Source organism: Lathyrus oleraceus, chromosome 5 (genome assembly GCF_024323335.1).
Source record: "Lathyrus oleraceus cultivar Zhongwan6 chromosome 5, CAAS_Psat_ZW6_1.0, whole genome shotgun sequence".
NCBI lineage: Eukaryota > Viridiplantae > Streptophyta > Magnoliopsida > Fabales > Fabaceae > Lathyrus > Lathyrus oleraceus.
Genome location: NC_066583.1, coordinates 608,056,889 through 608,068,683, shown reverse-complemented (window position 1 = coordinate 608,068,683; position 11,795 = coordinate 608,056,889). Strand labels below are relative to the sequence as shown.

Below are 11,795 nucleotides of genomic sequence, written 5' to 3'. Positions count from 1 at the left end.
GTGAAAACCCTTTCTTTACCAAATGGGACTTTTTCTTATTTCCAACTTATATATTTTCCAATAATTATTATTCCAGTAATAATAATAATTATTATAATCCAATAATTCCAATTACTTAATTAAATTAATAAATATAATATTAACTTAAATTAAATAATTATCTTATTTTTATCGGGGTGTTACAACTCTCCCCCACTAAAAGAGTTTTCGTCCTCGAAAACATACCTCAAGTGAATAACTCGGGATAAGACTCCTTCATCTGACTCTCAAGTTCCCAAGTCACATTGCCACCTGCTGGTCCTCCCCAAGCTACCTTCACCAAAGCAATCTCTTTACCCCGCAACTGCTTCAACTCTCGATCCTCTATCCTCATAGGTGATGTTTCAACAGTCAGGTTATCTCTCACCTGTACATCATCTACTTGGACTACATGCGACGGATCAGGAATGTACCTCCTCAACTGAGACACATGAAAAACCTCATGCAAATTCGCAAGCGACGGCGGTAAAGCGATACGATAGGCTACCTCCCCTATCCTCTCCAAAATCTGATAAGGACCAATAAATCGAGGTGTCAACTTCTTCGACTTCAAAGCTCGACCAACCCCAGTTATCGGAGTGACACGAAGAAACACATGATCTCCCTCTTGAAACTTAAGTGACTTCCTCCTCTTGTCGTGATAACTCTTCTGACGACTCTGAGCAATCCTCATCTTCTCCTGAATCATCTTAATCTTTTCCGTAGTTTGTTGAACAATCTCCGGTCCAACCACCGCACTCTCACCGGACTCATACCAACATAAAGGTGTCCGACATCTCCTACCATACAAAGCTTCAAACGGTGCCATACCAATGCTCGAATGAAAACTATTATTGTAGGTAAACTCAATCAAAGGTAAATAACAATCCCAAGCACCTCCCTTTTCCAAAACACAAGCCCTTAAAAGATCTTCCAATGACTGAATCGTCCTCTCAGTCTGACCATCAGTCTGCGGATGATACGCAGAACTCAATCTCAGCTTAGTTCCCAAAGCCCTCTGTAAACCTTCCCAGAACTTCGATGTAAATCTAGGATCTCTGTCCGAAACAATACTCGACGGAATACCATGCAAACTTACAATTCTCTCAATATACAACTCAGCTAATCTCTCTAACGGATAATCCATTCTGATCGGAATGAAATGAGCCGATTTTGTCAACCTGTCAACAATCACCCAAATAGCTTCAAAATTCTTAATTGTCCTCGGGAAACCAAAAACAAAATCCATACTGATACTATCCCACTTCCACTCTGGAATAACCAACGGTTGCATTAGCCCAGACGGCTTCTGATGCTCAATTTTTGACTTCTGACAAGTCAAACAAGAATAAACAAAACTCGCAATTTCTCTTTTCATTCCCGGCCACCAAAATAACTTTTTCAAATCATGATACATCTTCGTAGCCCCGGGATGAATACTCAGACCACTACGATGTCCTTCCTCAAGAATACTCTTCTTAAGTTTGGTAACATCCGGAATACACACCCGATTACCAAATTTCAAAACACCATTCTCATCAACTCTGAATTCACCACCTTGACCTTGATTTACTAGAGTCAACTTATCAACCAAAAACACATCGGATTTCTGACCCTCTCTAATCTCATCCAGAATACCACTCGTTAACTTTAACATACCCAATTTAACACTATTGTGAGTACTCTCACACACCAAACTCAAGTCTCTAAACTGCTCAATTAAATCCAATTCCTTAACCATTAACATAGACACATGCAATGATTTCCGACTCAACGCATCAGCCACTACGTTTGCTTTACCCGGATGGTAATTCAAACCAAAGTCATAATCCTTCAGAAACTCTAACCATCTCCTCTGTCTCATATTCAGCTCTTTCTGATCAAACAAATACTTTAAACTTTTATGGTCACTGAAAACTTCAAATCTTGACCCGTACAAGTAATGCCTCCATAACTTCAGAACAAATACCACAGCTGCCAACTCTAAATCGTGTGTCGGATAGTTCCTCTCATGAACTTTCAGTTGTCTCGAAGCATAAGCTACAACCTGCTTATTCTGCATCAAAACACCACCTAAACCCAACAATGAAGCATCACAGTAAACCTCAAATGGTTCCGACGGACTTGGTAATATCAGAATAGGAGCAGTAGTTAACCTTCTCTTTAACTCTTGGAAACCTTCTTCACATTTTGAGTCCCAAACAAACGCTTGCCCCTTTCTAGTCAACATCGTCAACGGTAACGCCAACTTAGAAAATCCCTCAATGAACTTCCTATAATAACCAGCCAAACTAAGGAAACTTCGAATCTCAGCAACAGACTTCGGAGCTTCCCACTTAGATACCGCTTCTATCTTAGAAGGATCAACAGCAACACCACCTCTTGAAATCACATGACCAAGAAAACTAACCTCTTCTAACCAAAATTCACATTTAGACAGTTTAGCAAATAACTTCTTTTCTCGTAGAACTCCTAAAACCACTCTCAAATGCTCAGCATGCTCTTCTTCAGATTTCGAATACACCAAAATATCGTCAATAAACACCACAACAAACTTGTCTAGGTACGGATGGAAAATCCTATTCATATACTCCATAAATACCCCAGGCGCATTAGTCACACCAAAAGGCATTACAGAATACTCATAATGTCCATACCTTGTTCTGAAAGCAGTCTTGTGAATATCCTCAGTTTTCACACGTATCTGATGATATCCCGACCTCAAATCTATTTTGCTGAACACACTCGCACCAACCAACTGATCCATCAAATCATCAATCCTCGGCAAAGGATACCGATTCTTGATCGTCACTTTATTCAGTTGCCTGTAGTCCACACACAATCTCATAGTACCTTCTTTCTTCTTAACCAATAACACTGGTGCACCCCACGGCGACACACTCGGACGAATAAATTTCTTATCCAACAGATCTTCCAGCTGACTCTTCAATTCAGTTAACTCAACAGCAGACATACGGTACGGAGCCATCGATATCGGCCTAGTACCAGGTACCAAATCAATCGAGAACTCAATCTCACGCTCTGGCGGTAATTCATTCACTTCTTCCGGGAACACCTCAGGAAAATCACACACCACGGCCAGATCGCAAATCACTAGTTTATCTTTAGCCTCCAAAGTCGCTAACAGCATAAACAACTCTGCCCCATCTGCTACTGCCTCATTCACCTGCCTTGCTGATAGAAACAAACTCTTTCCTTCCTCACTCTCAGGAAAGATCACAGTCTTATCAAAACAGTTGATATAAACTCGGTTGAACACCAACCAGTTCATACCCAGGATAACATCAATCTGCACTAGTGGAAGACACACGAGGTCCATCCCAAAGTCTCTACCAAAAATACTCAAAGGACAATTTAAACAAACTGAAGTAGTAGTCACTGAACCCTTCGTAGGAGTATCAATCAACATACTTCCATGCATCTCAGATATCTCTAATTTAAGTTCCACAGCACAATCCAAAGATATAAAGGAATGAGTCGCACCTGTGTCAATAATAGCTACAAGAGGAAAGCCATTAATATAACACGTACCTCGGATCAAACGATCATCTGCAGAAGTCTCAGAACCCGATAAAGCAAAAACCTTGCCTCCCGACTGGTTCTCTCTCTTCGGCTTAGGACATTGTGGACTGATATGGCCCACCTCTCCACAGTTGAAACAAGTCACAGTCTTCAATCGGCACTCTGCAGCCAAGTGACCACCTTTTCCACACTTGAAACACTTCTTCTCAGTACTGGTACACTCATGGATACGATGTCCAGCCTGACCACATCTGTAACACTTAGCAGGGGCACTGGAGTCTCCCCCACTAGGCCTCTTCATCCCACTCTGTCTCTGGAAACCTTTGCCAGCTGCATACGGTTTCCCACGATCATTCTGATTCTTGCCCTTTCTATCAACCCTCTGCTGATAGCTCTCCGCTCTGGCCTTGGTATCTGTTCGCTGTGAAATTTGGCGAACAACCTCTGGTTTACCAAAACGTGTAGAATTGGGTCACTTGCAGGATCAACCACACAAATCCTAGGACATGTGCAAATCTAGATGGTCTCGAAGATGTCTAAAATCACTTTCATATCTTTCATTTCTGTTCTCTAAGTGTTTTACGTCGAAATATGTTGATTAAGATGTTAAGTAGATGTAAATTTAACAAGATAAAGTAAATGGCAGAAATTAACTGATGAAATGTAAAGTGTCGAAAAGTAGAAAGTGCAGAAAGATAAATGACTGGAAAACATAAAAGGAATTGGTAAAGGACTTTGAACTTTATAAAATGAACTTTGAAAGAATTGGTGCTTGTTTACACATACATTTTCCAAATATGACTCTTTTCTCTCACACGGGTACTTTGAGTGTTTTCAGGAATTTTGTATATAGTAATTCTTCACACACTTTTTAGATAATAACTACCCTATATATATACAAACAACATAACTGTCATTAACGACTAAATCCTAAAACTATGACACATGGCTCTCCTCCTTTCGCCAAATGCTTCCACGCGTCTTCTGCCAAACGTCACAACCTTTTAAATTCAAATTTACTTTTAAGTCGAAGTGACGTCTTCCTTCAGGCTTTTGTCGAATTATCAACATACTGCAATGTCTTCCGTGTCTTGTCGAAAGTGCTTTTCCTAGGTGCAAACATCTTTGTCGAAATGACGAAACCTCCTTCTGGTCGAAGTGTCGAACCATACTAATCAAATCGTTTCAACCCATGTCATCATTTGTCGAAAACATCATTTCTTACACCAAATCTCATGGCGTCGAAAACGCACGTATACAAATTGCCCCCCAGCAAAGACGTTTCGACTGTTCGTTCTGGGAGAAACAGTCATTTGTTGTCAATCAGCGTTTTGATGCCATGTCACTTAAACCTCATTAAATGTAATTCTGATAATCTCAATTTCCAATGCAGATTCATCATTACACTTTCTCCAAAATGTCACGTCTAGCCCACGTTCAGAGTTCACTTCCATCATTTCCTCACGTCATGGTTTCCTTTCAACTTCCAACTCTTCATTATTCCCATCAGAGATGGCCACGTGTCCCACTAACACCATTACCATCTAAAACTTTTCAACATCTTCTTCCTATAAATACCCATAAACCTTTTCTTTAAACCCTTTCACGTTTCAGATTTCCTTATTTCATACCCATTTCTCAAGCTTTTCACATTTTCTGAGAAATCTTCTTCAGTTGTTTCAGCAATGGCGCCTCAAAAACCCTCAAGCAGTAAACACTCCAAGAAGAAACAAGACTCATCTTTTCCTCCTGCGCATGATTTAAAAGGGCCAATGACCATTGGAAATCAACAGTATGTTCCGGAACCTCCAAACGAAAAGGAAAAAGACTGCATTTATAAATCTCAGGTACTAATCCCTGTTCTTATTTCTGGAAATTATCACGCTATGTTAGGTCCCCTTCCAAACCCAGAGATTAAACCAGAGCGTTTAAGAGAGTTTTTTCCATCTTACTTTCACACAAAACCCATAGGCGCTGGAAGAAAACCTCAGCCTAAAGAGAAAGTTGTAGAACAGAAAGATTCATCAAGTTCGACAGATGTTGGAGAGTTGGACTTAGCCTATTTGAATTTTCCCAGGATATTTAGAACCTGCCCATGGTCGAAAGATCCTTGTGACTACATATCTTGGTTAGATAAAATCGAAAAAGTTAAAGGGTCTTTTTGGAAAGAAGTAGGCATTTTCGACCTTATCCAGTTGTCAAGAGTAGGACCCAATATCTGTCCAAATATGCTTTTGGCTTCTCTCTACTTTTGGGATAGTACTTACAACACCTTCCACTTTCCTTGTGGGATGGTTACGCCTACTCTTTTCGACGCAGCAGCCATTGTTGGTCTTCACCCCAATGGTATAGATTTCGACCCTACTGTCTTAAGTGAAGATACCATTGCCTTCGAGACTAGCCTTGCACCCTACTCCTTATTCATGTCCTATTACCATGATAAGAGTACCACTGAAGTTTTAGATGTCGAACATATAGCCTTTTTGACATTATGGCTGTCCAAATATGTGTTCTGTTCTCGCTCTCTTCAAGTTGCCAAGAGATTTATCACCATAGCCAATCAGCTTCATGCAGGCACGAAACTATGTTTGAGCGAAATGATTCTGGCGAATCTCTATGAATCTTTGAGCGAGAGCGTACATTTCTTAAAGAACACCAAAACCCAAGGGAAAATCAACTTGTCAGGACCTTTTTGGCTCTTGCAACTATGGCTCAATGCCACCTTTGAAGCCAATCTGCCTGTAGCACCAGAAATAGATGAAGAAGAAGTAAGCGATAGGACTGTCGAATGGCCAAGATTAGTGCTACTAACGCCAACTGACGAAGGAATCAGCCTTCGACAAGCTTTTAAAAGCTATGTTATGATGTTTGCTAAAAGGTATCAATTTACTTCGACCATGGCACCTTTTGCTGATAGAAAGATTGGACCTAAGTGGTTTACCCAACAACTGCCTCTGGAGATGCAAAAGGATGAAAATACATTTCTGAATGTTTGGGAATCATTCTTGACCCCTAGGCTCCTTTTTTCTTATCGTAACACCACAAAAAATCAGGTTGCTTTGATAGTTTATCAACCCAACCTTGTTTCTAGACAGTTTGGTCTAATCCAAATCAAACCTCAACCTATATTCCCCAAAAAGGGGTCCATCATTTTTTATAACTCCCTTCACACTGAAGACGAAGGCAAAGAACTGTCGAAGAAACTAGCTGATGCTTCTCTCGACATTCGACCAGTTATTTTTCGACCATCATTCTTATGCACTCCTGAGTTTGATGAATGGTGGAAGGATTATTATTCCAACAAATTTTTCGACGTAGCTGCTTTTGCCACGCATTTGACAAATGCTTTCGCTTTTGTGCAGGATCGGACCAAAAAAGGTATTCAACGACATATTAAGGAAATACAGAAATTTCAAAAGTATTTTGAAACTGCGTATAGACCTGATGATCTTAGTCGAACCATATGTGAAGCAGCGGCTGAATTAAAACGCAAATTGACAGAGAAGTTTAAAAAACTGTCATTGCCTTCCAATCTTTCACCAGAGGCGCGCTATGACCTTGCTTTCAATTGTCATCCACCAAAGTTTCCTCCCTTGCCAACTGCTGACTTTGGGGTGGCGTTTGGTTTTCCACTTCCAGACTGGTTCCTTTGTGGGGATTTTATGAAAATTCTTCGTCAAAAGTATCAAAAACCTGCTGAGCGTGTGGTTCCGACTAAGTATCATCTGGGCGAATATCCAGGACACCTTCATATTGGAATAGAACACGTTCGCGTGGAAGATACCATTCTTGAAGGTGTTCACAGAAAAAATATGATTTTTCTTTCTGTTATTCTAACTGTCTTATCATGTATCTCTTATATTTGTTTCTGAATTTTATTTCTTTCCTTAGCCGTGAAGATCCCTGCTAAGAAAACTGCTGTCGAAGCATCGCCCAGTACTGCTAAAAAGCCTTCGACAAAGGTGCAAAACTTTTTCTCTTCTTATTATTTTCCTTCCATTATTTGGGACTAACTGGCTTTGGCCTGTATGACTAGGTAAGTCGAAAACCCCCAACAATCCAAAAGAAAAAGAATGAAGAGGAGAAAGAAGAGGATAAAGTCCCTAATGAAGAGTCTGGTGATGAATCTCCAGAGTTAATCCCTCCCCCTCAGAAGAAAAAGAAACTCATGAAGGTCTCCTCCCAAAGGTCCATTGCTAACCCAACCAGGAAGGATCCTGCCAGTGCTTCCTCTGCCAAGCCTCAGTCGAAAGATATGGGGAGTGGGAAGTCCAGTTTTAATACTGAAATTCCTGAGGTAATTTTTATTTCGACAGCATATGTTTTACCTTTCCTACGCCTTTCCTTCTAAATCTTAGAATTTATTTTCAGGAACAAGTGGTTGTCGAAAAAATGCCTGAGAAAATTCTGGAGGAAATAGCCCCAGAGGCAGATGTCTCCGCAAGTGACCATGATATGCAAACCGTAGGAGAGTTCGACACCACTGTGGGTGAAGCCTCTGAAGACGAGTCTCCTCCTCATCCAGGATTACATGCTGCACCTCAGGGTGATGATATTGAAATGGAGGTTGTGGTCGAAGATACTCCTGAAGATGAAGCTGCCAGAGATGGGGACAATCAGTCGAAACGAACAGAGGTCGAGCATACTTCGACGCGAAGCACTCCACCTGCTCCTGACCGGGTCCAAGGGAGTAGCAAATCAACTGGTTCGACCAGTTTCTCTCGCGAGGAGCTTGAAAATCTCAAAGTGCAAAGACCTTTGGAGTATCTGAAAGCCATGCTTAGCACCCGTTTCAATTTCCAGGATTCTTCTCAGAGTAGTTCGACCACTTCTGGGGCGACTTCTGAAGCACCATCACTTGGCAGCCTTCTGACCAAGATCAAAACGAAAATTCTTGATGTCGATTTGTTTAAAGTCTTAGAAGAGAATTCCCTTGCTCAACTTAGTCTTAAGAAACTCTTGAAGCAAGTGAATGTTTTGGGAACTTCTGCTGAGATTGGAAGTTTTGTGATGGAGTTGATGACTCTCATTGACTTGGCCACTGCGGATCTCCATCGTCAAAGGGATCTTACCGCTCAAATCTCCTCCAAGTCTGAAACTCAAACTGCTGAATGGGATGCCGTTTCGACTTCGACTGACAAAGTTTCAAAACTGCAAAAGCTTTCTGAAACGTACGTCGAAGAAGTTGCTGCTTGCAATGACAATATTCAAAAATGGAAAACACAGATAGCAGCACTTCAAGAAAAAATCTCTCAAGAGGAGAAACGTAAGGCATCCATTCAGCAACCCGAACAGAGCGAGATTGACGAAGAATTGAGGGTGGGTATTCGACATGCAGAGAAAGCCCATCAACTTAGTCAAGAGATTGAGACTCTCTCTACTCACAAAAGTCTTTGTGATCATCGACTCCAACTCCAGAGGCAGAAGTTTTCCACCTTGAAGGATACTTTTGCCAATTTAAATTTTTAGTCGAATTTATTTTAGCAACTCTCAGCCCTGTGAGGCTTTCTTTGTAATAACTTTTGAATGCCATTTTTATTTGGCCCATCTTATCATAATTATGTTTTGCACTTATTCTGTTACTATTTTTATTTCCTGCAATGTAGGCTTATATTTTTTCAAATACTTGCCATTTATTCTTAGGATTCTCTTATCCTTCTCTATTTCTTCTATTTCATATGCGCCGTTTGAGAATGTTCTCAAAACCTGGAAAGGTCCTTCCCATTTAGGAGACCACTTTCCCATTAATTTATCTTTTCGATCCATAGGAAGGATTACTTTCCACACAAGATCACCTATTAAGAAGGTCTTGGATCTTACTTTCTTGTTGTAAAATCTTTCGACTCTCCTCTTTTGTCTTCTTATTAGGTCTAGCGCGCGCAACCTTTCTTCGTCTAAGTCAACTAGTTCGTCCATCATCATGCTCCAATATGTATCTGATGGGATTTCATGATGCCTTTGCACTCTAACTGACTGCAGATATATTTCGACTGGCAAAACTGCATCATGTCCGTAAGTCAACTTGAATGGGGTCGAATCCGTTGCCTCTTTGGGGGACGTTCGACAAGCCCACAAGGCTTGATCCAAAGTTTTCTGCCAATTTCTAGGCTTTTTCCCACATGCTTCTTAATCAAGTTTATCACTACCTTGTTGGCTGCTTCAACCTGCCCATTTGCTTGAGCGTAGTAAGGTGTCGAAGTAAGGAGCTTAAAACCTGTTTCTTGTGCAAACTTCTGCATGTTTTTACCAGTGAACACAGATCCTTGATCTGTTGTTATTGTCTCAGGTATCCCAAATCTGTAAATTATGTATTTTTGGATAAAGTCTATGACTGCTTCTTGATCCACATTCACCAATGGTATGGCTTCGGTCCATTTTGTGAAATAATCTATCCCAACCAAAATGTACCTTTGCCCTTTTGAGGAAGCTGGTCGAATCTCCCCGATCAAGTCCAACGCCCATCCTCTGAATGGCCAAGGTTTTATAATTGAGTGCAACTCACTTGCAGGGACATGAGGTATGCCTGCATGTACTTGACATTCCTGACAACCTTTTGCGAATTCGACACAATCTTTCAGCATTGTTGGCCAATACATCCCTTGTCGAAATAAAAGCCACTTCATTTTGTGACCTGCTTGGTGCGCGCCACACGCTCCACTGTGTACATTTGACAAGGCTATGTAGGCTTCATCCTCACTCAGGCATTTCAACAAAACTCCTTCTGCAGTCTTTTTGAACAATTCATTTCCCAAAAGTACGTAACTCAAAGCTCTGTATTTTACCTTTCTTTCTGCTTTCTGATTTGGGTCTTGTAGATAATCTTTGACAGGCTTTCTCCAGTCTGTTATTCCTGAATCATCTATGTTGAATATCTCGAAGTTTTCTTCGTCACCGTATCCTAATCTTATTGACTCTAGATCTGATGGGGATAACCTGGTGGATACGACTCTTCTTCTGACTTCGATGGCTTCTTCTAACTTTTCCTTCGACACCTTGTATCCGGACGCTAGTTGAGCAAGATCATTCGCTTCTTGATTCTCCAACCTGGGGATGTGTCTGAAGACGACATTGTCGAACGCCTTGAGAAGTCTATTGGCTATTACGAAGTACATGATCAAATTTTCTTTCACGCACTTATACTCTTTCGTCAACTGTTTTATTACCAGTTCGGAGTCACCCATTATTTCGACTCTTGTTGCCCCCAATTTCAACAAGATTTCAAGTCCGGCGATCAAAGCTTCGTATTCTGCTTCATTGTTTGAACACAGACTTTCAACTTTGTACTTGAATTTTGTTGGAATTTTTTCAGGAGAAATAATCAACATCCCAACGCCCGTTCCGTTTTTATGACTGGAACCGTCGAAGTACAGTTTCCAAGGTTCCAGTTCGACGTATTCTACGTCTTCGTTTATAGAGTGGTCTGCTATGAAATCAGCGACCACTTGTCCTTTCACTGCTTTTAAAGGCAGATATTTCAAGGAGTATTCTGTTAAAGCTAAAGCCCACTTTCCAATTCGACTATGTAAAATAGATTTAGATAACATATACTTTATTACGTCGAAATGGGAAGAAATATATACATCGACAGGTTTTATATAATGCTTTAGTTTAATACAAGAGAAATATACACACAGGCATAACTTTTCTATAATGCTATATCTAGTTTCGGCATCGTTCAGGACTCTACTGAGATAATAAATGGCCCTTTCGACGCCATTCTCATCTTCTTGACACAACATACTTCCTAATGTTTTGTCTGATGCCGAAATGTACAATCTCATATTTCTTTTTCTGCAAGGAGACATCAGGATTGGGGGATTAGCCAGGTACTCCTTGATTTTGTCGAAAGCCGCTTGCTGTTCTTGCCCCCATGCGAAGTCTTCTTTCTTTAGTCGAAGTAGAGGAGAGAAAGCTTGTGTCTTCCCACTGAGGTTGGAGATGAATCTTCTGAGAAAGTTGATTTTCCCTAGCAGAGACTGCAACCCCTTTTTGGTTGATGGCGCTTTCGCTTCCATTATGGCCTTGGCTTTATTCTCGTTTATTTCGATCCCCTTCTTATGGACCACAAAGCCTAAGAAATCACCCGCCTGCACCCCAAAAGCACATTTAAGTGGGTTCATTTTCAAACCAAACTTCCTCATCCTTTCAAAGGATTGTCGAAGATGATCTATATGATTTTTTCCTGAAACAGACTTAATCACGATGTCGTCAATATACACTTGCATGAAAGTTTC

General features: G+C 40.8%; 1 protein-coding gene across 1 annotated transcript; it reads left to right on the top strand.

The window, feature by feature from the left end:
* Positions 1-5,246: 5,246 nt before the first annotated feature.
* LOC127082380 (uncharacterized) lies at positions 5,247-8,381 on the top strand. The gene is made up of 5 exons (XM_051022613.1): positions 5,247-5,408; positions 7,461-7,523; positions 7,634-7,858; positions 7,933-8,266; positions 8,365-8,381. Exons 1-5 carry the CDS (start codon positions 5,247-5,249, stop codon positions 8,379-8,381), a joined length of 801 nt encoding a protein of 266 aa, XP_050878570.1.
* The last annotated feature ends 3,414 nt before the right edge of the window (positions 8,382-11,795 follow it).